Source organism: Mustela lutreola, chromosome 5 (assembly GCF_030435805.1).
Source record: "Mustela lutreola isolate mMusLut2 chromosome 5, mMusLut2.pri, whole genome shotgun sequence".
In the NCBI taxonomy this organism is placed as follows: Eukaryota; Metazoa; Chordata; class Mammalia; order Carnivora; family Mustelidae; genus Mustela; species Mustela lutreola.
Window position 1 is genome coordinate 135,816,816 of NC_081294.1, and position 24,393 is coordinate 135,841,208.

General features: G+C 47.6%; 1 protein-coding gene across 3 annotated transcripts in view; it reads right to left on the bottom strand.

Moving 5' to 3' along the window:
- The window catches only part of MCC (MCC regulator of WNT signaling pathway), a 436,865-nt gene that overhangs the window by 54,727 nt on the left and 357,745 nt on the right, over positions 1-24,393 (bottom strand). For all 3 annotated transcript variants that reach the window (XM_059175672.1, XM_059175673.1, XM_059175674.1), the window contains 2 exons: positions 16,282-16,445; positions 14,079-14,285 (listed from right to left, as the gene is read on the bottom strand). In XM_059175672.1, the coding sequence (XP_059031655.1) occupies positions 14,079-14,285; positions 16,282-16,445 (371 nt within the window). The remainder of the gene's footprint in view (positions 1-14,078; positions 14,286-16,281; positions 16,446-24,393) is intronic.

Genomic DNA, 24,393 nt, shown 5'->3' on the forward strand with positions numbered 1-24,393 from the left:
GCCTTGCCACAGCAGGAAACGCTGGGCCTCAGTCTTGGAGGTCAAGTCGCTGTTCGCCAAGCCAAGGAAAAGGAACAGGCAACAGAGGCAGGGTCGAGCAGGGTGGGGGAGGACACGACACTGAAATGCCAGAACTCTGCATTTCTCGTTTATAACCTAACGACTCTCAAAGGGAGTAAAGGGCCTTATAAAAAGATCATTTGATTAGGAAAAGAGGATGAACTGAAATGAGCAAGAAACGGGGGGTGAGTCGAGAGAGATGATGAGGTTCTAACGCAGTGAGATGGGAGCAAAAATGGCAGAATACAGCCTAGACCTGCGTCGCTCCACGACTTCTGGTGACACTGGTGATGTTCTGCAGCCGCTCCCGCCTCACGTGGCTACTGAGAGTCTGCAGGGTGCCTGCTGGACCCGAGGCACGAAATTTTTCATTGTATTCTATTTTAGCCCATTTGAATTCCAATATAAGTAGATGTGTGTGGCCAGTAGCTACTGTATTGGTCAGAGCAGTTCTAGAACCATTCAAGTAAGTTCAAACAAACAAACAACCCCAAACTGGGGGACCCCAGGTGATTCAGTGAATCCAGACCCTACTCCGGCACCATGGGGAAAACGTAGGAAGGAGCAGATGTTCCAGAGAGAACTAAAGATGCTAGCTTTGGACATGCTGAAGGGTAGAGGATACTCCGCCAGCAGTTAGAAATATAACCGAAGGGAAGGAGATCAGAACTGGTATATAGTTTAGGAATTCTGTTGTAGACGAGGCTGTCCACTGATGAGGCGAGGCAGGGCAGGGGCAGGACGGGGAGGAGAGCCCACACAGAGCCAGGTGAGCTGAAGGATCCACGGACAGACGAGAACGCGACTTGGCTCCAGGAAAGAAGGGAAAGAGGAGAGGACTGGCAGTAAGAAAGATGAGTTTGCAGACGGGAGAGAGAGGGTGGATAACACAACGGCCCCCATCTGACAGTTTGTTTCCCTAAGAGAAAAGAGCTGAGGTCCTCTGCTAGGATTGAGGGAGGGAACAGCAGATGTCAGAAACGAGGAAGGGAGCTGAATGAGGATCGGAAAAGAAAAAAGAAAAAAGCTTACACAGCAGCGCTGAGAACTCAGCTGAGCTCTTTCATTCAAGACAGTAGGCTGAGTAAATGCATTGTTCTCTTCAAACTCTGGAGACCTCGTGAAAATAATAGTAAAGAATAAGAAACGGATTAAAACCATAACAGTGAAAAACACATGCTTAGGGCATTAGCAGAAAGATTTGGGCACATTCTGTAAATGCAAAGTGGAAGGAAGAGTATTGATGGAAGGAACAGAATGGTAAAGTCAAATTCTATCAAATACGCAAGAGGAGGCGGCCTGTCTAACCTGGAGGAGGTTGGCCGGGCTAAGACTCAGCTTTGGCAGGTATACGAAGCATAAGAATGAGGAGACTGAAAAAAATGGGAGGAATAACAGTCTGGAAACAAAACAAATGACCATTTCCAGCACATGACAGCCTCAACTAAAGTAAACAGGCACTCCTCCTCCTAAGGGTGCATAGAAATGTAGTATAAAAGAGGAACAATGAGAAAGACATTCACTGCCAAGGTTAAAAGAGAGGCAGTGAAATCTCCAGGTGCCAGAAATGAAGTGGGAAAGAAAGCTACAGAGGTTAGGAAGGAGGTGGTGTTGCAGCCCAGGGAATGGAGAGCAGGGTGTAGCGTGTGGGGCCAGGAGAGGCGGAGAGGGGCCCCTGCGAGTCAGGCTGTCTGTGTGCGCACCCTCCTCTGGAAGCCTGGAACCTTCCCGCCCCACCCTTCTGTGACCAGCGCACTAGTTAGCAGGAAGCCAGAAGGAAGCCCTAGAACTTGCCGGGGGGGTGGGGAGGGGTCAACCATAAGAACCCAAAATCCCACACTAGCATTCGGGTGTTGAGTCCAAATTCATAGTATTTTAGTATCTATGTACTACAGGGTCCTATCTTAGCAATGATGAGTTAAAACTGGTTTGGATTTCGCCAGCCGGAGGTTGCCTCAGAGACTTAATTTGTAAATCACCCACATAATGATGCAGGGTTGGGAGGGTGGACAGGAGACAATGCTCCCGTGACTGGAAGGGGCTGGCCATGGGGGGATGGTTGCATGAAGGGTTGGTGACCCAGGAGAGGCAGCAATCTACAGCAAGAGAGGAAGCCACCCGAGAAGAAACAAACATGAAGCAAGCAAACAGCAAACTATGTCATAATCAATCTGCATAGGGCCCTTATGAAAGATACAAAGATTAATTTCCTTTTTTTTTTTTTTAAGTTTTTTATTTAAGTAATCCCTACACCCAACGTGGGGCTTGAACTCATGGCCCCGTGGCACGCTTTTCCAACTGAGCCAGCGAGGCACCCCTAAAGGGAGTAATTTCTCTAAAAAGTAAGGAATTAGGAAACAAAACAGGCAGCCACCAAACCAGAATAGGTGGACGAGAAAAACACATAGCAGAAAAGGCAGCTGACAACACAAAATCAATGTACTTGTTAACCTCTCCACCGGATAAAACCAAAAACAGAATGAGTGACCTGAAACAGAGCGCAGGGAAATTAATTCAGAACACAGCACAGGGAGCTAAAGAGATACAAACTATGTATGTGTCACTGGAGCCACAAATGGCCCACCGAGGGCCCAACGTACTTGTAAAAGAGTTCCAGAGGAAGACAATGCAGGGAGTGACGGAGAAACAGTATCTGAGAAGAGATGTGCTTTCCAGAAGTGGAGGCAGACCCGAGTCCTAACACTGAGGCATCACCCTGAGTTCTAACAGGTGGCAGGGTGTCGAGACCTACAAGCTCTTTGATGCACCCTCCATCAAGGGGTCGAGTCCCAGACCCCTCCCCTTGCCTGCGCCTGGCCTGGAGGGCTGCTTCTAAGGAACAGACAGCAGCAGAAGCCATACTTCAGAGCCTCCGAGGCCAAGTTAGACCAGGAGAATCTGTTTTGCCTGCTCCCTCTAGAGATGCTGGCTCTTACAAGCTGGCCACTCCACCGTGAGGAGGCCCGGGCCACCTAGAGAAGAGGCCCACAGGAGTTTCTGACCAACAGTCCCTGCTGAGGTCCCAGAAGACAGCCAGCCTCCCCCCATGTCTTGAAGGACGCCTTCAAGAGGACTCTGGCCTCGCCACTGTCTGACTGTAACCACATCTGAGCCCAGGTGAGCTGGGCTGCCAGCTGCACAGTTCTGGGGAGTTATGGACTTCCAGATAGGAATAAGTCATTGTTTTTAGGTCTTTTAAGTTCAGGGTGGTTTGTTATGCCGCTAAAGCTACTTGGAAAATGAGGATGCAAATGTTATTGCATATGTAGCAACACTGTAAGGCACATGTAGGGGAAAAAGGAATAAAGAGATCATCTTCAAGCTGGTGGGAGGCAGAGCCACCTTAGGTTCTGAGAGCAAGCATGTGGTCCGTTCCATTCACTGCTGTGTTGCCAGCACCTTGAATACAGGATCAGTCTCATTGTGTAATTTGCTGAATGTAATGGAAGAAAAAAAAAAAAAACCTCCAAAGACTAAGAATGATCGCCCTAAAATTTAATACCTAGCTCAACTACTGTGGTAGACCAAACCATGGCTCCCAGAGATGTCCACATTGTAGCCTTAGAAAATAGTGAATCTGTAACTTTCCATGGCAGAAGGAAACGTGCAGAAAAGATGGAAGAGCCTTGACAGGGGAAGATTATCCCTGATTATCTGGCAGATGCCAGCCACGGGAGGCATCCTGGAAGGAGAGGCAGTTAGAGAGGGAAGTCCATGGCTGGCCTCGAAGCTGGAGGACACAGTGCGAGTCAAGGAGTGTGGGCTGCAGCGTGGCACTACTCTGCTGTTACGGAGTAAGATGCACTTTGGATTTCTAACCTTCAGGGCGGTGAGATCCCCGGTCCGTGCTCTTTGCAGCCAAGCTTGTGACAGATCATCACAGCAGCAACAGGAAGCTATGCAGCCGTCATGCCAGGAATGGGCAAAAACAAGGACATTCTCCAAAATCAGGAGTTTGCCCTGCGTGGACCTCTACTGAAAGGACTCTTTAAGGATGCACGCTTCCTGGTGCCAGGAAATTAAACCCAGAAAGAGAACCCTCTGGAAGAGATCTTGGTACGCACAGGAGCTGGCCAAGAAGTAGAGACAGAAGGAACCTTCTTCTTATGCTGCCCATGAGGGCAGGGACTGGCAAGGTGTTCTGCAAAGCCAGCCTGTAATGGTTAGTCCAAGGAGGACGCGCCCCAGGACTCACTGCTAGACACGTACTGCAGAGGAAATCCCACCTGGTCCCAGAGGGGACGTGGGCAAGGGCCCATGTGCCATAAGGCTGTCTGTGGCAGTGGGAAGTCTTGTTGTCCGGCTGGGCCCACATGGTGGGGACCCAACACACTATGAGGCGGCCGTGAGTACATTGGGCCCGATGGGATACACAGCAATCTGGGCAGATCCAGAGTACTGAGTGAGAGAGAGGCGCCTATGGCACAACAACATGTACGTGAATTAAAAGCAAGACACAAAACACTGTGTATAAAGACATATGCAAAGTGGGGAAAGGGAATGGGATATAAAAGGAGTAAAAAAAAAATAAAGTGAGGGACCTTTCACTGAGTGTGCTTCTGACAGAGGAACGTTGTTGGCTTATCTCTCTGCCCTCGCAGGCCCAAATAAAAGCCAATGAATGACAGAAAGTAAATACAAAGATGAGAGATCAGGAACCTACGAGATCAGGGGAGCCAGACGGCAAGATGCTGGTGATGAAGTTTCTGGAACCGGAGCTGGCACCCAGTGGGGTGGGCGCAGGGGAGGGTTTCCCAAGCGGGGGGGTAGGTCTACCAAAAAAGGGAGCCCCGGACAAGTGTAAGATGGGTCAGCTGCTAGACACTTCCATCTCCCAGGACAGCTGTAGGGATGCAGACAAGACGACTGCGGGATGGATGAAGTCATCTGTGAATGTGGTTCACAGACGGGTGACACGCAGGAATGAAAGGCAGCTCGGGAGTCCTGGGCAGGATTAGAAACACGGTCACCTGCTGGAGGGGTCCACTCACCTTATGATGTGCAGCCGTGTTCGTGGGAGGTGAGGGGAGCCTGTCATTTCAAGCTCTTATGTTGTAGTTCATAATTTCACTGTTTGTTTCGGCCCTGCAGAGGGGCAGAACCAGCAGGCCATAAAAACTCTCCTCGACGGGGTTTGTGCAGTTGGGCCCTTCTGCTTCTCAGAGAACAGCCTCCTCCAAGTCCAGATTTTGCTAAGAACGGCTCTCTTCCTCAAGGTTTTATCTCACTGGGGCACCTGAGTGGCTCAGTGGGTTAAAGCCTCTGCCTTCGGCTCAGGTCATGGTTCCGGGGTCCTAGGATCGAGCCCCGCATCGGGCTCTCTGCTCCGTGGGGAGCCTGCTTCCTCCTCTCTCTCTGCCTGCCTCTCTGCCTACTTGTGATCTCTGTCTGTCAAATAAATAAATAAAATCTTAAAAAAAAAAAAGATTTTATCACATTTTATTTTTGTTGTTGTTGTTGATATTAAGACATTTTTCCTTTTTTAAAATTGTTTTCTATTATGTTGATTTTATAAGACTTTTTCTTGGAACCCTCAGACAAATGAGGAATCAGAATTTATTTACAGAAAGGATACATTTGTTCCTATGAATCTCATTTTTACATTATATTTCAGGAAACGTTGTATTTTCATTGGTCAGGGCAATTTTGTGCAGGCTGAAACAGAAGAGGAAGGGGAGACCACAGAACAGAAGAAGGGAAACAAACCCAAAAGCATTTCCATTTTCTGAAGATGTGCTAGGTGCACTGTTTTCTCTTTTGTTCTACAGACCACTGAAGAACCTGGATCGGATCATCAAAATGGCCGCCAACAGGGAAAAGGTCAGTTTGGGCTGCCTTCCTCATTCTTACTAGCTTTCCAACAAAGGGCTCTCAAGAAAGTAGTTGAGTCCATCAGTCTCCCTTTGAACAGCCTGACCTGGGATTTCAGAGCAGGGGCTGGAGAAGAGAGGCCAGGGATGGAGAAGCAAACACCGGTGCCCTCAGAAGAGCGTGTTACCTCACACTTTCCGTGACACAAATGTGTAGGACTCCCTTTTAGAGTCCCTGGAATGGTTTCCAAAGAGGACATGAAAAGACTCATAGTTCTGTGGGATCTCTGCCTCGGATCCCACACTTCACCCCTCCTTAGACCATAGGAGGAAGGGTGATAGGTTTTACCAGTGACACTCTGTTGGGCTCAGATCAAGAGAAATACACATACAGGTCACTTATCCTCTATGAAACAAACTCCTTTTGCCTTCGCATACTGTTGTCTTACCATGCTAACAAAACTGGCCTGTCGAAGCCCAAGGATTCTGGTGCCCATGTTACCATAACAGAGGATGGTTTACTAACTTCGAGCCTGTGTGGAGGCAGGTGACAGAATGAGAAGAAGACGGAAGAGGACCAAGGAAAAGCATCTGGACAGTAGGACAATGAAATTGCATCCCATAAGAAGGCTACCAGGGCCCAGTTTTGGCACCGGCGTGGACTAGGACCAGATTATCAAACTTCTGTGGGTCTCTGTTTTCTCATCTTTAAGAAGGGTTTAATACTAGCAGCGGTCTTGTAGGATTCTGGAACACAGGAAACGAGACGTGCCTACATCCTTGCTTGTCACAAGCAAACGCTCAAAGTTTAGGCTTTAAATCCTGCTTTGCCGTCAGAGGATCTGTTTTTAGTCTGAGAGGGGTAATGTTTACCCTGAAAATGTTCAGAGAATGTAATACTATCAATATGAGCAGGTTTTTAAAATTAAGCTATCAGGATTGCATTGAGGGGAGGAAAAAACAAAAAAAGAGAAAAGATCACAGTGGCTAAGTGGCACCTTGAAAAACTCTTTTCCTTTCCCAGATGCGCATGGGGAGTTACACACCATGCCAGCCAATGCCTCCTTGCCTCTGGGGGCCCCCGGGTGCCCATGTCCTGCTGGATTCTAGGACAATCACATCCTTCTCTGCCATTCTTCCTCTCGCTCCTGTGACCCCCCAAGAGCGGACAGAGCAGGGCAGGCTCTTTACAGCAAGTGGCTCCTGCCCAGACACAGGGCTCATCCCCACCACACTGTGGCCCAGGAAGAGCAGTCCAGCTGCGAGGAAAAGGTGCCAGAAAAATTGAGGTCCTCTCTTTGATTCGCCCTGCAGGAGCAGAGGTGAAGACGCCCAGAGAGGCTCTTGGCCCACGTCCAGTGGGTGACTGAGGGATCGTTCTCTTTCCTCTCCTCGAGCGCTTGCCAGGATCAAGACGAGCAGAAGCGTGCCAGGGTCCTGCGCCCCATTCCTTGATTCGGTGGCTCATGGAAGGGCCTGGGCACATATCCTCCAGAAGAGTTTTCAATGATTCCGACACGCGCACGGAGAGCCACCGCCAGATGGAGGGGCAGACAGCCCATTTCTCTGGCACCCTGATTCACGTCCAAGTCTATCTGGCATCAAGCTCAAAGCAAACAAACCAGCTGAGTTAGGAACATTTTCTGCTCCGCAAATATCCACGTGCTCCTTCACATTTCTCAGTCCCTCTGTGGTTGCGGGGAGCATCTGTCCGGTTCTGGCCAATGGACGGTGAGTGGGGTGGGTCCCATCAAGGGACGTTTTAGATGATGGGTGACATCAGCCTGCCCCGCCCAGGGACTACACGGAGCAGAGCTCTGTGCTATTCTGTGTGCTCGTATCCCCACACCTGTGCAGGACATGCCGTGCAAGCGAGAAATGAGCTCTTCCAGGGTGCCACGCCACTGGAATCAAGGGAGCTCATTTGTCACGGCTGGGTAGCCTATTCTCATCTTGGCTAACGGATCAGCTACACCAGAGAAGAGTCACCTGAGACCCCCAAAATAGCAGCTGGGAGGAGAGCCCTGGAGACAGACCTCACTCCTCTCAGCTCCCTCCTTCGTGGCCAGATTAGGGCTGGGAGTGTTATCACAGGTGGTCTTTCTCGCTTTCTTCCTCTCTTTCCAAACTGTTTATGAATGTAAGCTGAGCTAATACCAGCCATGTCTTTTTCTTATAAAGAAATGCCTAGGGGCGCCTAGGTGGCTCAGTGGGTTAAGCCTCTGCCTTCGGCTCAGGTCATGATCCCAGAGTCCTGGGATCGAACCCCACGTCGGGTTCTCTGCTCCGCGGGGAGCCTGCTTCCTCCTCTATCTCTGCCTGCCACTCTGCCTACTTGTGATCTCTGTCTGTCAAATGAATAAATAAATAAATCGTTAAAAAAAAAAAGGTATAAAAAAAAACCACATTCATTTAAAAAATAAAATCAGGGTCGCCTGGGTGGCTCTGCCAGGTAAGTGCCTGCCTTCAGCTCAAGTCAGGATCCCACAGTCATGGGATCGAGCCCCACGTTGGGTTCTCTGCTCAGTGGGGAGTCTGCTTCTCCCTCTTCTTCTCCCTCTGTGCGTGCACTCTTTCTCAAATAAGTAAATAAAATCTTAAAAAAAAAAAAAATCAGAACACTGTGGAAAATTCTGAGTAGCCTCTGACAGACACTCCCAGGTACTTGCTTCCCCTCCTCACCATAACTATTTTGAGATTTTTTTTACATTGTTCTGGTCTATTTTAAATACATGCACACATAGCCAATGTAAATTTATACACATACAAATTCATAGTAAATATAAAGTACCATTTTGCAGCCCTGCATTTTCCACATCCAGACACTGTGGTCAAGAAAAGCATCATGGAGGGGGAGGCAGAACGGAAAGAGCTCAGATGGGACTCAAAGCCAAGGAAGGCAAATTGGAGATGAATCTTTATTTAACCTACATAAGGTCACAACAATTTCACTTCCAGAAATATCTCCACTGTTACCGGTTTTCAGTTAAAAATATCAAAGAGAGACTGACTTAGCATATGACAGGAGACAGTTCAGACCAAGTAAGTGGCTGCTTCAGAGACAGACCGTGCTCAGGACACGTCAGTGTGACAGTAGAAATCTCATTTCCTGGTAGAGGTGGGTAGCCTCCTAGTGAATAGATATTATAAATGAATGAATGAGTAGAAAAAACTACACAGTAAAACACACAGGGGCTTCTAAGAGGCCCCTTGGCTTAATTTGGATTCTCCTTTCCAGCTTCTTTAAACGTGACCACTGATGGGATGAGTGCCCTTGGAGATAACAGCAGGGGAATAGGAATACTGAAAGCGGAATTGGTGTGTGGAACCAGTTCTGTATTTAGAAACTGACACCAATGGGATTTAGAACTAATGGCTCCAGGGGGAGGGCCTTGAGGTCATAGAAGAGGATGCTCTGTAAATGGCCCTGGTTGGTGAGTTCATGGGACACACGCCTGACCTGTGTGTTGCATACTTGACAGAGCTGCACAGCCCTGGACTGTTGCATTCTCCTGGATCTCTAGGAGAAGGACAGGGCAGACACCGTGCAGCCCCAGCCTGCTTATCAGAAGCACAAACCTAAAAGCAGCCTACCCGATCTCAGCCTCATCTTACTGAAGCAGAAGGGGCTGGAAACCGAGTTCAGCCGCATGGCCAATAAGTCAATCAATGATGCCTACATTGTGAAACTCCAATAAAAACTCTGGATACTGAAGTTTGAGTGAGCTTCCCTGGTTGGCAATACTCTTGTGCTGCCTGAAGAGGAGGTAACATCATCCAGGGTTCTACCTGGAGAAGACAACAGGAATGTCTGCCTTTGGACCCCTTCCAGAGCTGTGCCTCCTTATTTTGGCTGCTTCTGAGTTTTTGTTATAATAAAACTACAACTTTTGGGACGCCTGGGTGGCTCAGTTGGTTAAGCAGCTGCCTTCGGCTCAGGTCATGATCCCGGCATCCTGGGATCGAGTCCCACATCGGGCTCCTTGCTCTGCGGGGAGCCTGCTTCTCTCTCTGACTCTGCCTGCCACTCTGTCTGCCTGTGCTCACTCTTGCTCTCTCTCTCTGACTAAATAAATAAAATCTTAAAAAAAAAAATAATAAAACTACAACCTTAAATTAAAAAAAAAAAAAAAAAAAAAAAAAAAAAGACGGCCCAAAGGAATATATGACAGGATTGTTACTTTGAAATGCTTCAGCGTTCATGGTCCTCAGAGAGTACAATGTGTGAAGGAAATTTCTCTCTTTTTACCTCCTCCTTTCCCAGCTTCCCCTTTCTTCCTTCCTAAAGGTGACATTACCAGGGATTTGGGGCTACTTCCTATTTAGTAAGATGGGGTTAAGGTAGAGGAAATGGGCACTGTAGCATTCTAGAAATTTACTTGTCCTGTTTCCTGGCCAAGGAGCCACATTAAAAAATCTGGAGCTGAGTTCTCGTTTATATTTTAAAAGATTTTAGCTGAACTGGGGGATTGCATTTGTATTACATGGGTCCTACAAACACAGAACAATGAAATCCCTTCATAAAAGTAACACCACAGTTAGGTTTGGAAAAAACCAACTTATCACTAGTGGAAATACTGCTCCCTTCCCCTGCCCCAGACAAGTCAATTAACTAACACTAAGGGTTTTTAAGACATGTGGAGGGAAAGCAGAAGAAGCAGAGAGGGAAAAATTTGAGATTTGAGTGACTTTTATTTAGTTCAAGACAGTGTGTCCTCTAGTCTCTTGAACTGACTGTGGTGATGGCCAGAGACTCAAAGCAGAAGTCAGATCCCAAGGATGAAAGAAGCCCAGAAGAAGCTGAAGAAATTCATTTCCAGATACGCTGAAAATACCTAGGTGGGATGTGTACACAGAACAAACTCCCACCATCACCCTAGGCCATGAATTTGCAGAACACTTCGAAGAATTTGTACAAAATCTCAGAAGGAACTTGTGTGGCCTAATTTTGATTCAAGTCTATGACTCAGTGGGTTACAGAACCATGAGCTTGTGGTCACAGATTTACCAAAAACTTTACCAGACTATGATTTACTCAACTACCTGAGGAAAGCACTGATCATTTTTGCTACTTGGCAGTCGACCTAAACTACTAGGTAAGAGATGAAAACAATGTAAAGAAGCTGGACCTACTATCCAGTGTCCCTCCTGTGGACTGTACAGGTGTCCTCTGTGCTCTACCCTCCCTACAGCACTGGAACAACCTGTTGACCTGCCTGTCTCCCCAACATTCTTCTGGCCAAGGACTGTGTCCTGCTTATCACTGCAACCTCTCTACCCGGCACAGAGGAGACAGCCAATCATATTTGTGAAACGAATCAATGAATGAAGAGCCGAGTGCTTCCTTTCTAGGGTAATTAATTCTACCTTGCCTAAATTAAGCCCACTTCTTTAAGTGTGAGGAAATGAGTGGCTATATTACCGAGCATGCAGAAATAAATGATCATCTCATTTAATAATGAGCTGGGGCCAATAATAAAAATTGTCTGCCTGTTGCTCCTTAGTTACTGCTCTGCCAAGTAGCCCAATCTGTTAACTGACATTAAAGATCTAATTTAATTAAATCTTGAGCAAGGGTTAGAAAACCTACTGAGAGCACTTTGTTTAATTACAGGCGAGGGGGGCAAGCACCAATCCTATTGATCTGGTCAGTTCGAATTCTATACAGTGAATGTGGGTAATGGAAAAAAAAAAAAAAAAAAGTGGCCCTAGTTGCTTTTCAGGGAACTCTGATGAACTGTGAATTCAGACCTGCTCTAAAACCAGCAAGGGCCATCAAGCCATGTATCACGTGGTGTCACAGAGATGGAAATGAAACCGTTCCTCCGTCATTCCAAAGAGCGACACATAATGAAGAACAGAAGAAAATGAACAACAAGAGACAGATTCCTCCTCAGGGAAATGAAATATACTGGGTGGTGGTGGGTGGAAAGAAGCCAACACTGAAAGTCTAGTAAACTGGCATTCAGAGGCAGTTAGCAAATTTCACGAGACCCGCAACTAGTTCTGAAATGCAGGAAAATGAGCCATGGGTTGGTGTCCACACTCCTGAGGACATTTCCAGTCGAGGAAGAGACACAAGTTCCTCAACAGTTTATGATGTGGATGTAATGGAAATCCAGATGATCTAAAACCATATTAATTACAAAACTTAAAAGGAGTTAAGTGTGATCAGAATGAAGGTTGTCTGAGTGCTTTAGGAGCATTAACTGATTTTCCTGCCTTCGATACCATTCTTATTCCCACTTTAAGGCAGAAGTCAGCTGAGGTGCAGAGAGGTTAGTAACTTGCTCAAGGCTCACAGTGATCTGGAAGGTCAAGCTGTGACACCAGGTACATCGTAACAGTACCACCACCTTGTACTGTTCTTAATGCTGACCTCCAGAGTTGGAGAACATTCTTGGACAGAAGGGAAACTGGCTTTTCATCCTTTGCTTGTCCCCATGCAGGGCTATCTTCTACATTAGTAACTCAAGTTGAGCGGAGGACATTTATTCTGAACCACAATGTGCAATTACGACTAAGACCAGCATTTCCTTCATGAAATGTGCACCATCAGAATGTGCACACTAATAGCAAGCATGCCAAATTAGGGCATTAGTCATAACAATCAGGGAGTGTAACCCAGGAAATTCCAGGCGGAGTGGGCCTCAGCCCTAAGTACATTTCATCAGCTTGCCCAGATAAAGTCTTTGCTGACTAGGATGATTTACACCTGCTGATGCCAGGCTGGAGAAAGGCATTCCGTACAGCTGGGGGCTGAAAACCAGGTCAGGCACGTGAGTTCAGACAAAATCATGCTCTGATAGAAGAGGTGCGAATGCTGGCCTTTTAACTATGACATTAGCCACAAATGAGGGTAAGAGTTGGTAATGTTCAAAATGGTCATTTCTTCCATATTCATGCATAATGGCAACCAAGAAAACTTGTGTGTGCTTTAGACTGGTGTACAGAGGCTGACCTTATGGTCTTTAAAAGTAAGGAAGCGAGACACCTGGGTGGCTCAGTGAGCTAAAGCCTCTGCCTTCAGCTTAGGTCATGATCTCAGCATTGTGGGATGGAGCCCCGCATCGGGCTCTCTGCTCAGCAGGGAACCTGCTTCCCTTCCTCTCTCTCTGCCTGCCTCTCTGCCTACTTGTGATCTCTGTCTGTCAAATAAATAAGTAAAATCTTAAAAAAAAAAAAACAAAGTAAGGGAGCAAGAGCGATGGTGAAGGATGAGGGGTCTAGTAGATGTCCTTTCCCTCTAAGCTGGCTTTATCTGTGTGCAGTACGGCCACTCAGAACAACTGGAAAGCAAGCTGCTAATACCGCCAAGACTGAGAAAGAGTAAAGCCAGTCTAGTCATTCAAAGTGAATTTCAGAGGGTATGTTTCTGACTGAAGAACTCATTGCTCTACTCCAGACTAATCACAGAATCAAATTCACAGAGAAACAAAGAGGTACTTGTGGGTTCCCGAGAAAAACAAAAAAACAACAAAAAAACCTCCGTCTTTAGAAAACAGAGGGCTCTAACAACTCTCCCAAACATGACTCCGCTGAAATATCAGCTCCTCTTGCAATGGGTGTATGTCCTAGGCAAGTAGCTCTGGAAGCGGCTGCAGGCCACAGAACCATTTGGTACGTTGGGGTGATGGCCAGGAACGACACACGTGTACATATATATACACACACATACACGCATATGTGTCCATAACCTTCCTACATGCCCCAGAGGAGAGGGCATTTCACATTAGACTCACTGCAGGTGACAGCAGGTACCATAAATTTAGAGAAAACTTTATAGAAGGAACTGCAGAGGGGAAAATTCTATATATTTCTGTGAATTATAAAATATTATTGGTCTATCTTAAAAGAAGTACACTCTAATTGAGCTTGGGGAACACATGCATATCCTGGAGAAACGTGTGAGAATCACTGCGCTGACAGAATTTTACCATCCACTTAGACTTGTGATTCCAGACAAGAGTGGTTTTCTTTTGTTTTTTTTGTTTTTTTTTGTTTTTTTTAAATCTTACCTGCACATCTCAGTGCTTTCAAACTACTCCCCTCTGGAGAATGACTTCTTGATTAGAAAGGGCAAGAGATTCCCAAGACTATGAACGCCACAAAACTCTTGGGGTTGCCCTTGACTCTATATGCTTGTTTGTCTTCCAGCCCCACAGCCCGAGGGGGAAGGCCTGGCCATGTTGGACTTGGCGCGCTCACCCGCCTTCGGAGCCGGTCCCGCTCCTCCCGGATGGCGTTCATGGTGGCCTTGGTCCTGTTCAGCTCCTCCTCTTTGCTGCACAGCATGGCGGTCAGGCTCTCATTCTCTTCCCTCAACCCGGCCAGCTCCTTCTCCCAACGAGACCGCTCTTCTGCCAGGTTGGGATACAGGTCCCGGCCAAGTACTCCTTCAATCTCCTCGACTGTCTGGAAAACACAAAAACAAGTCCAGTGGGTTCTCTGGGACAAGGGAGAGGATAAAAAAAATAGGCAGGACAGGGAGCAAGTGTCAACAGGGGAATGGCTTCTATGATCCTTTCAATGCTAATGGTAGCCATGACTACCCCCAAATCACCCTCTCCCCGTTTTCAGAGAAGGCTCTGTCACTCGCCTGGGCCACAGTCTGTGTCTCTTAACAGTCCCCAGAATGCGAACAACCTAGTTCCTATATGGTATGTTTGTCTATCTGTGGATCTAACGGCCACATCCACACAAATGCTTGAGTCCTCAGTCCATGTTCTAGAGTTGGTAAACACATAGAAGCAGACAGAAAGCCCATTAGTGGGCTTCATAGTGCAAGTGTGACGTTGCAAACAAGCATAGAAAAACTAGCTTGAGGTTTCCCAAATTATAGGTCTCCCATGTTTGCAACTCCGAGATGGCAGAAGTCACATCGCCATTTCCAGCTTTCGGTGTCATATCAGAATTCAGAGGGTGTGAATGAGGTTCAGTCCCAAGATGTAAAAGACAAAAATAAACCTCAGTGACACAGAAAAGACGAAGCTCATTGTGGATGTTTCTAAGACAGCAGGGATTTCATTAATTAATAAAACAGATATGAGCTAAAAAGAATAGACTCTTAATAGTACTTGGAGAGATTTTTACAAATTCACTTAAAATGCAGTATTAATGGAGAAGAGACAAGCATAAAATTAGGGGAAAAAAAGGAAGAAGTAATTCTGCTTGGTTTCAGAAACTATTTGTTCACATCTGCTGCCCTTTGGCATAGAAGGCATAAGCCAAGTGATATGGGAAAAAGAGGGAGGAGTACCATGCAGGGCAGAAGGCAGATGTGAAGAGATGTGAGGAGAAACAGGTGGTCTCAAAAATGTAAAAATGTGAGGGGGTTACACCGTTGGATGCCCGAATTGGTTCCACGATGAAAATGTTAGCCAAGTCTTGCAGCCACTTTCCACATATGGGGCCTCATCCTTCCCCTCAGATCTGAAGCTCTTCTCCTCAGCCCTGCTCCAGGCCCACTCTGTTCCTTGCTGGCTGGCAGAAACCCTTGACCTCCTCTCGCTGAGGGGGCTGAGGCAGGACTCAATGCTGAGTCCTTAGTGCTGAGACCAGGACTAACAGCCAAGGTGACATTACAATCAAATACAGGGCCTGGGGGACTCCAACAAAAGAAACGCCTGTGGTTGCCTCCCCAAGCCACATCAACTATATATTTATAATTGAGATGAATAAGATGGAAAACCAGCTTGTTCTAAATATGAATCATGGTTTACCAGGATTCCTATGGATAGAAACTTGGGCCTAGTGTCGAAGGGCACTATTATTGTGTCACATTTTTCCTTTATGTAGGCGCCTCCCAGACTTTTCAGTCTGAACTGCCATGCCTACTTACTAAGCTGTGGTGAAGTCATATACGGATACCAGAGGCCCAGTATCACTAGGCCTTCGCATTCCCATTGCTCATGAGGAATCTGGGCAGACGCAGCCCATTCCTCTCTCGTGCTCCTGAGGCACCAAGATGGTGGCTGTGGAAGGGTGGCTGAGGCCTCGTCCAGCATGCTCAGGATAGATGACTCACTCAGGCCCTGAACTCCCTTCCCCGTTATTGGCGCCATGAATCGCTAACTTCTGAATTAATATACTAGAGGCCTCAGCGCTCAAATGAAACTTCCAAGTTAATCCTACAACTTGCGAGTACTACGATAAAATGATATGGTTCAATCTAGGAGTCTGAGATCTTAACGAAATTATCATTTTTGCTAAAAAGCCAGCAAGCGACCTTGACTCCCAGCAAAAATTTACAGGGCTCCTACCTCTCCTGGGTGGTCCTGGTATAGTATGGTTTTCTTAGAAACACTCATTCCTAACAGGTATTGAACAAAACCACACTTCAAAAGAAGGAGATCTGACCGTTTGCCTCGCAGGCTCTCACAGAGCCAGCCAGGAGGCGGGGGGTGTATACCTTGATGGCCAAGTCACAGTGTTCACTGGCCGTGGTGAGCTGCTCGATGTGTCTGTCCACCTCGGCCACAGAGAGGCTGCAGCTGCTCTTCTTCCTGCAGCAGACGACATTCTCCAGCCCCGTCAGCACCCTCTGCAGCTCGGAGTTCAGGTCACTGCAATTATCTGGGAGTGAAGGTGGACATGGTGAGGTCAGCAAGCAGCTAGGCAATGTACACGCTCCGTTTCACTGTGAGGAACCCAGTTGGGTAAAATGGGATGGCGATGAAGCTGGATGTTCTACACTGTAATGCGATGAGGCCTCATGTCACAGGCTGCTGGCCCCACTTCTGAGGTTGAGAGCCAAGATAAAGCCTTTAGTAAGGAGTTCCAGACCATGGTCATTTTCCAGCCAGCCATGTCACACTAAATGCTCTGGTCTTTCTCTGGAAGGGAGCTCTGTCTCAAGTTCTTTGGTAAGAACAAGGAAGGGTCTCACAAGAGGCTGCTGGGACTTCAGAAGCCTTCTGGTCAACCTTCCTCCCTAGCCATTCAGACAAGTATGACTCCAGAAAGAGTTTCAGCAAAGATCTCAGAACTTTACTCAATAAAACAAAAAGGCCCAGAGTAAGCAGAGACACTAAGCATTCAAAATGAATAAATAAATAAATAACTGTAAGAGACAGTCCTTGCCTTCAGTGAGAATCTAATGAGGACCTTTTCCTGATATGACCAACCAATGTACTCTACCATTGCAATTTAAACCACTTTTTCCTCAGGGCAAAAGCAAACTCTTGTATTGAAGTTCATACTGTTCTCCTTGTGAAGGTCTTGTAAGTCATTCTAATGACATGATTCTGAATTTAAAATCTGGTTTACTTTTTTTTTTTTTTTTTTTTTTAAGAGAGAGAAAGAACAGTGGGGGTATGGCAGGACAGGGGGAGAGAGAGAATCCTAAGCAGGCTCCATGGCTCGGGGCTTGATCTCACATCCCTGAGATCATGACCTGAGCCAAAATTAAGAGTTGGATGCTTAACTAACTGAGCCACCCAGGTGAAAACTCTTGGTTACTTTTAATTTCTGGACATCTAGGCCTGGTCTGGGAAGAAAAATTAATTATAATCTTAGTATGAGCTACAAATATTTTAGAAGATAATTCTGCTGGAAGAAAAAAATTCCCCTTAAAGTCCAACACAAGTAACTTTCTATTTTGGGTTATAGAAAGACAGGTGTTAAACAACCTCTCCAAGGGCATTCCTCCCCTACACCCAGTGTGATTCCTATGGGAAAGAAGCTCAACGTCTTCAAGTTCTCATCTTCTCTCCTCCTCCCTTCTCATCCTAGCTTCCATGCACTGAAACAGGCCATTGCTTTTGGTGCTTACCGTTGGAAGACACCAAGAAGCTCAGTATTATAGTAACGGTACATGAGAATCTTTTGGTCAACCTTATTTGACTGCTTGGATCTCTAAGCTACCTGAATCTAAAGAGAAGACAGCCTGAGGCTTTCAGAGCAACCAATGGACCCAATATTCCGCTTCCTTTTCACACCTGTTCCTTCCCATCTCTGTGAATGGCACCACCATCCACTCAGTTACTCAGGTTACCTGTCAGGCAAGCTTCATCTCCTTTTGTCTCACATACTAAACCCAATTCACCTTGAGAGTGCCACCTCCAAAACTTATCCCCAAAGGGACCTCTTCTTACCATCTCCACGGAGAGCACCACAGTTCAGGCTACCATCACTTCTTTGCTAAACCACCCAAACAACCACCAACCTCCACTCCCCACATTGCAGCCAAAGTGAACCTCTCAAGGACATAAGTCCAATGTTACTCCCCTAGCCCACGCCACTTAATGGCTTCCCACTGTCATGCAGCTCAATTCCAAACTCCTCACCAGAGTCTGTAAGACTCTGCATGATCAAGACTGATGATGTTCTCAATCCAGGTTGCACTGTGGAATTTTCTGCAGAGCTTTTATAAATTACCCATGTCCGGGCCCCACCCCAGATCAATTAAATCATAGTCTCTGGGGGGTGGGGCTTGACACTGGGGAAATTTTTAAAGACCTTCAGATCACTCTCATATGCAGCCAGGGTGAGAACCACAGACCCTGACCTTCTCATCTGCCTGCCTCCCCCTCACTCGCTCTGCTCACACTTGTGCCCTTCTCTCCATCCCGGGAGCAGGTCAATCCCCTGCCTGCTTCAGGGCCTCCTTCTCCTTTGCTGTTTCCTCTGACAGATTTCCACCCAAGTCTCCGCTTACTCAGCTCTCAGTCAGATGGGACCTCCTCGCCACGCTCTTCCCTTTCGAAGCCATGGTTCCGCCCTTCTCCCTGCTCAGTCCCTACTCCATTATTCTATCTTCTTTGTGACAGTTACCACCATCTGATCTGACTTATGCGTTCATTATCTCTTCTCCACTGAAATGTGCGCTCCGTGAAGAAACTTTAATCTTCCTCACCACTGTATCTCCACTACAGAAGAGTGTAGGCAATCAAGAATTATTTTCAAGTGAGCAAATATGAACCTCACATCAGGTATTGAAGAGATAGACTGGAAACCCAGACGGCTAGCAGCAGTGGGTTTTACATCAACCATATGCTTTTTGTCTTCATCACAGACCATGCTCTGAGCTGCTAACCACTGGGGGACAGTCCTCATTGCAGAAGGCCCTCTGGAGAAGGGGTACAGGTGCCCACCATCATCTCAAGGTAAGCAGGTCCAGCATGTGCCACTGGAACTCTCTCTGGTCTTGGATTTGATGATTAATTCTAAGTAATAATCAGAGAAATTTCATCAAATGATCATTTACCTTGAGCTGTAGGGTCCCTGGTCCACGGAGCTGGAGTTCACATACACTCCTGATTTATTTGCACTATTAAGTGCTTCTGAGCAGGATGAAGAAGAAAGATGGCTCTATTCAGCCGTTCCATCTGGAGTTCCCTAGTACAGCTCCACCTGCTACAGTGATCACACCAGACATGTCTGCTCCGGGCCCTTCTGGCAGGACCTGAGAGGTGGAAGCAGGCTGCATGCCGATGATGTTGGGCTCTCGGGAACAGGGGGAAGGTGTACAAATCTGGCCAGGACTTCTTTCTCATTGCTTAACCAGACAGTTGCTGAGTCCTGGCCTCAGGCTAGCAGCAGGGTACAAAAATAAGTAAGAGACTCTCCTCAACCCTGAGAGTCCCACAGATGGATGAGGAAATGCCACAGTCTCTTCTCTCAGCTGTTCACTAGCATCCTGGTGAAAGGGACCACAGAGAATCTGGTGCTGGGATAGGATGGGGAATCGGGAGATGAGGAGGGTGTGTTAATTAACATCCAGGTTGAAAACAGCTGAGTTTCTTCCCTTTGAACCAAAGAGGGCCGTTAGTGTTTTCTGTGGTCTTAGGAAGCCAAAATTCCAAGGCACAAGCTGGATGATGAACTCCACACAATCCCGCCTGTTATCCACTGAGTTCTGCCCTGTGGTTTGACACAAGTCCCACTAGTGATTGGGTGATGTGTGGCTGTCTTTCTGTCATTCTTCAGTTTAGGGGGACAAGTTGGCTAGGCTGGCAGGAGCAGCTGTCCTGGGTCCCCCAAGTGCCTCCCCCCCGCCCCCGGCACCAATCACTCACCACCGTTCGCCCCGAGCATCAGTGCTGCTCCAGGCAGGGTGGAAGTAGCTTTCAGGGTCTGTGGCAAGTTCCTCTAGATATCAAGTCAGAATAAATTCTCAATCCCTCCTCCCGACCTACAATGCTCTGCCTGGTCTGGCCCCTGCTACAGACGAGCGTGACAACACCACAGGCTGAGGCAAGCGGGAGTCTCTACAAGAAAGATTAAGGGACCTCTTGTTAAACCAAGGGACCAGAGGAGCAGGATAAACCCAGACAGGGACCAGGTATTCCAGTGCACAAGGTGCCTCATTTACAAATCAAAGCCACAACGAGATACTACCTCAAAGCCATTAGGACGGCTACTATTTACAACAACAACAACGGCAACACAAAATAAGGTGTTGGTAAGGATATAGAGAGAAGGGGCGCCTGGGTGGCTCAGTGGGTTAAGCCTCTGCCTTCGGCTCAGGTCATGGATCCGGGGTCCTGGGATCGGGGCCCCGCATCGGGCTCTCTCTGCTCAGCAGGGAGCCTGCTTCCTCCTCTCTCTGCCTGTCTCTCAGCCTACTTGTGATCTCTGTCTGTCAAATAGATACATAAAATCTTAAAAAAAAAAAAAAAAAAAAAAAGGATACACAGAGAAAATGAGCGTCCTTGTGCCCTATTGGTGGGAATATAAAATGGTGCAATTGCTGTGAAAAACTCTATGGCCGTTTCTCAAAAGTTAAAAATAGAACTATCCTATCCTCCAGCAATCTCATTTCTCAATCCAATTTCAAAAGAGTTGGAAGTGGGGCTCAAACAGATATTTGCACACCCATGTTCGCAGCAACCTTACACACAATAGTCAAAGGCCGAAGCAGCCAGAGTATCCACCAGCCAACGAACGGAAAAACAAAATGTGGCCCAGAAACACAAGGGAAGGCCGCCCAGCCTTCGAGAGGAAGGAAAGGTGGGCCCGTGCTACAACATGGATGAACCCTGAGGACATTATACTGGAAATAAGTCAGTTCCAAAAGGACAGATGTTACATGACTCCCCTGAAATGATGAGGGGGCTAGAGCAGAGCTCACCGGGGGCTGAGGGAATGGGGCAATTGCTTACAGACCCACGGTTTCTGTTTGGGAGGAGAGAGTCCTGGAAATGGATGGTGGTGAGGGTCGCACAGCTCTGAGTGCACTCCGAGTGCACCGAACCCCACACTTGTCGTGAGGAGGACGCGCAGGCTGAACTACAAGGAGCACCTAAGGCGATGCCGTGCCTTGTTTATTCCAGAAAGGGGACGGCTTGGCCCCACATGCCGACGACCAAGAGGAGGCCCTTCATATAGGGTACACATGCTTTTTTAACAGAGGTTATTTTTATCTTTCCAAAGAAGAATTTGAAGTGGGCTGTAGCAAACACCCGCACGTAAGGGGGAAACAGAGTGACCGGACCCAGGGAAAGGCCAAGGATGCCGATGGAGGCTCACACAGCTGCTGGGGCTGACTCTTCCACTTAGCCCTGAGCTTCCTGGCAGCCAGAGCGAAAATGAAACCCCTCCTGTCAGAGAGGAGAAAGCATGCCGGTTTCCCCAGACAGACAGTGGGTTTTCAGCGACAGATGCTGAAAGAATTGAAAGCATTTGGGACTTCATATATGGTGTAAAGCAATGTGGTTACCAAGCTCCTCAGACCCAGTTTCAAAGAGAGGCAGATTTCATATGGCTTCTTCTTATGCTAATCTTTAATTAAAATTAAGCAGCGGTCGGGGTGCCTGGGTGGCTCAGTGTTGGTTAAGCCTCTGCCTTCGGCTCAGGTCATGATCCCAGGGTCCTGGGATCGAGCCCCACGTCAGGCTCTCTGCTCAGCGGGGAGCCTGCTTCCCCCCCTCTCTCTGCCTGCTTCTCTGCCTACTTGTGTGATGTATCCCTCTCTGTGTCAAATAAATAAATAAAATCTTAAAAAAAAAAAAAAAAAAAAGCAGTGGGCCATGAAAGTACAAGGTGAAGGGATTTCTGGGAAGAGTAAGTTCACACACTCTCGAAACTGTGCCTTCCAGTGGTCTAATTTGCTGTAAAAATGAGAGAGAGGACACAGATGAATAAATGGAACGAGCACCTCCCGTTGACCAGAGGAGGCCACGCAGCCACCTGCAGCCCAGGAGGATGCTTATCGTTTGGACGGCAGACGTGGACGTCTGGCACGGCCTTTTTGGGTTTTGGTTTTTTCTGAAGCAGTTTTGAATTAATCGTCGGCATTTGGAAGTCATTAGAATTTATGGCTCTTCTTGTCGAGTCAGGTCTGGCAATACCGGGCCTGGCTCCTCACATGACCATCTGTGGAGCGGCCGGCAGCTGGCCCCTTGGGACTTGGATGGCCATGGCGCCCCTCCACTTCCCTCTCCACCGCTCGCTACCCCGGTCCATCGGCCACCCTGCCTCGGCTCTCAGTTCGGAGCTGAAGACATGACAGCTCGGGTTAATTGTTCTGACAGACCCCGGAGGCTTAGGTTTTTATGTTGCTGTTTGAGGGAAGACCCCAGTACTAGGGGAACCCGGGAGAAGGGTCAGAGGGCGTTCATGGCTATGAAAATCAAGCCTAACCAGTGTTCTTGCTTCGTTCAACAGATACACTAGAATTTTCTTCTATCTCCCTCAGGATCAACTCAGCCTACCTGAGCGCCATTCAAGAAACTATGTCACAGTTGGTTCATTTGGAATTAGGTGTCAGAGGCTGCCTGTTCTTTGTTTTTTTGAACCCCCTGTAAAAACCCTAACCCCAATAAAACTTTAGACACTAGAAACACTCCCCTGATTTAACTAATTCTGAGCTATGTACCTACCTGTACCAGAATGGATCTACTCCTATAATTGACATATCAACCCTACCAAGCCCAGCCCTGGGGACAAATGACTATTTATTAGTTCTTGTGTTCCCAGATGCTCACAACAGTGGGCATGGGATCGTGCTCAGTAAAGACTACCTGAGTTGAACATGTAAAAGAAAGGAAAGACTTTCTGTACATCAACTTTATAAGAAGCTGGGTTTTGTTAGTCTTCTCACAGCTAAAGAATCCTCAAATCCAAGACCTGTCTTGGGGCAGACTGTGGCTTGTTCAGAAGGCAGAAAGCTTTCTGTTGGTTGGATCCCGGAGGGGGATATGTCCGCTCAAGCTGGAGCTGCCAGGCACAGTGAACCTGAGCCAGTCTGAGAAACAGAAGCAGTGGCAGGCTTGCTGAGCACATACTCCAAAGGCCTTCCCTGTGCGGTGCAGCAGCTCAGGGCAAAACCGCAACCCCCTCGGCCTTCCAAGGGCCAGCACACATCCCCCCCACCTCTGTTCTGATGGGCACACATCGTGCACCTTGTAAGACAGGTCGAAGAGAGGAAAGAGCTACAGATTCTTTCAGTGGCAATGTAGGCGTTCTGCTAAGAGGCCAGCAGAGATGTCCTGGGGACCTAACATCCCGGCCCCCGTTGTGGCTCCAGGGCTGACACGAGGACGGCTGTGGCTTTCCAGCATAAGCAGTTTCCTCCAGGTAGCACGCAGCAAGAAGGAAGCCAGAGCAGAATCACGCAACACAGAAAACGAAAAGCCAGGAGGAGCCTGAAAGGTCTGTGAGAAAGAAATGAGGCCGTATCAATGCAGGCTGCACCCCGTGTAGCAGGCCCAGGGCCTGTGTCTCCTGAAGGCAAGAGGACGCAGAGGAATGGTGCTGTTACAGCTTGAATACACTGCAACATTGCCACTGACGGTCAAATTGCCATGGCGAACTTCCTGGGGCGACCCCGTCGTGAGGGCGTCTCACCGCCCCTGTGAATTCTTGTGGAAAATGCTCACCTCAAATCTAATACCAAGGAGACAACCAGACCATCCAGACTGAGGACTTTCTGCGGCACCACAAACCTGGCCTCTTCAGAAATGTCAATGTCACGAAGGATAAGAAAGGTGGGGGGAACCTGTTCTAGATGAAAGGAGTTTAAAGAGTCGTGGTAACTAAATATAATGTGTGAGCCTTGCCTGGATCCTGGATTAAACAAAAGCAACAAAAGGCATGAATGGTACATTTGGGGGAAATTTGAATACAGACTATATATAACGTTCCATCTGGGTTAAAATTCTCGGGTATGATAAAAGCGCTGTGGTTAAAAAAGAGACGCTCCCCGTTCTTAAGAGGTTTTGCTGATCTATTTAGGATGAAGCATCATGAGGTCTGCAACTTACTTTCAAATAGCTCCGGAGAAATTATTTCCGTGTGAGGGCAAAATCAAATGTGTTGTCACGTTAATGACCGGTCAGTCTAGGCAAAGGGTTCACCGGGGTTCCTTCTACCATTTATGTAAGTTTGAAGTTTTTCAAAATAAAAAGTTGAGGGGGAAATAAACACCTTATCGTTCAAGGTCAGAAGGTCTGACAGAACACGGGGGCACTGAGTCTGGATGTGACATGGGGACCCCCAGGGATGACCCAGTTCTCAGTGCAGCCATGGGACCCGCAATGCTCTCCTGAGAAAGGGTCACTGCCATACCCAAATCACCTCC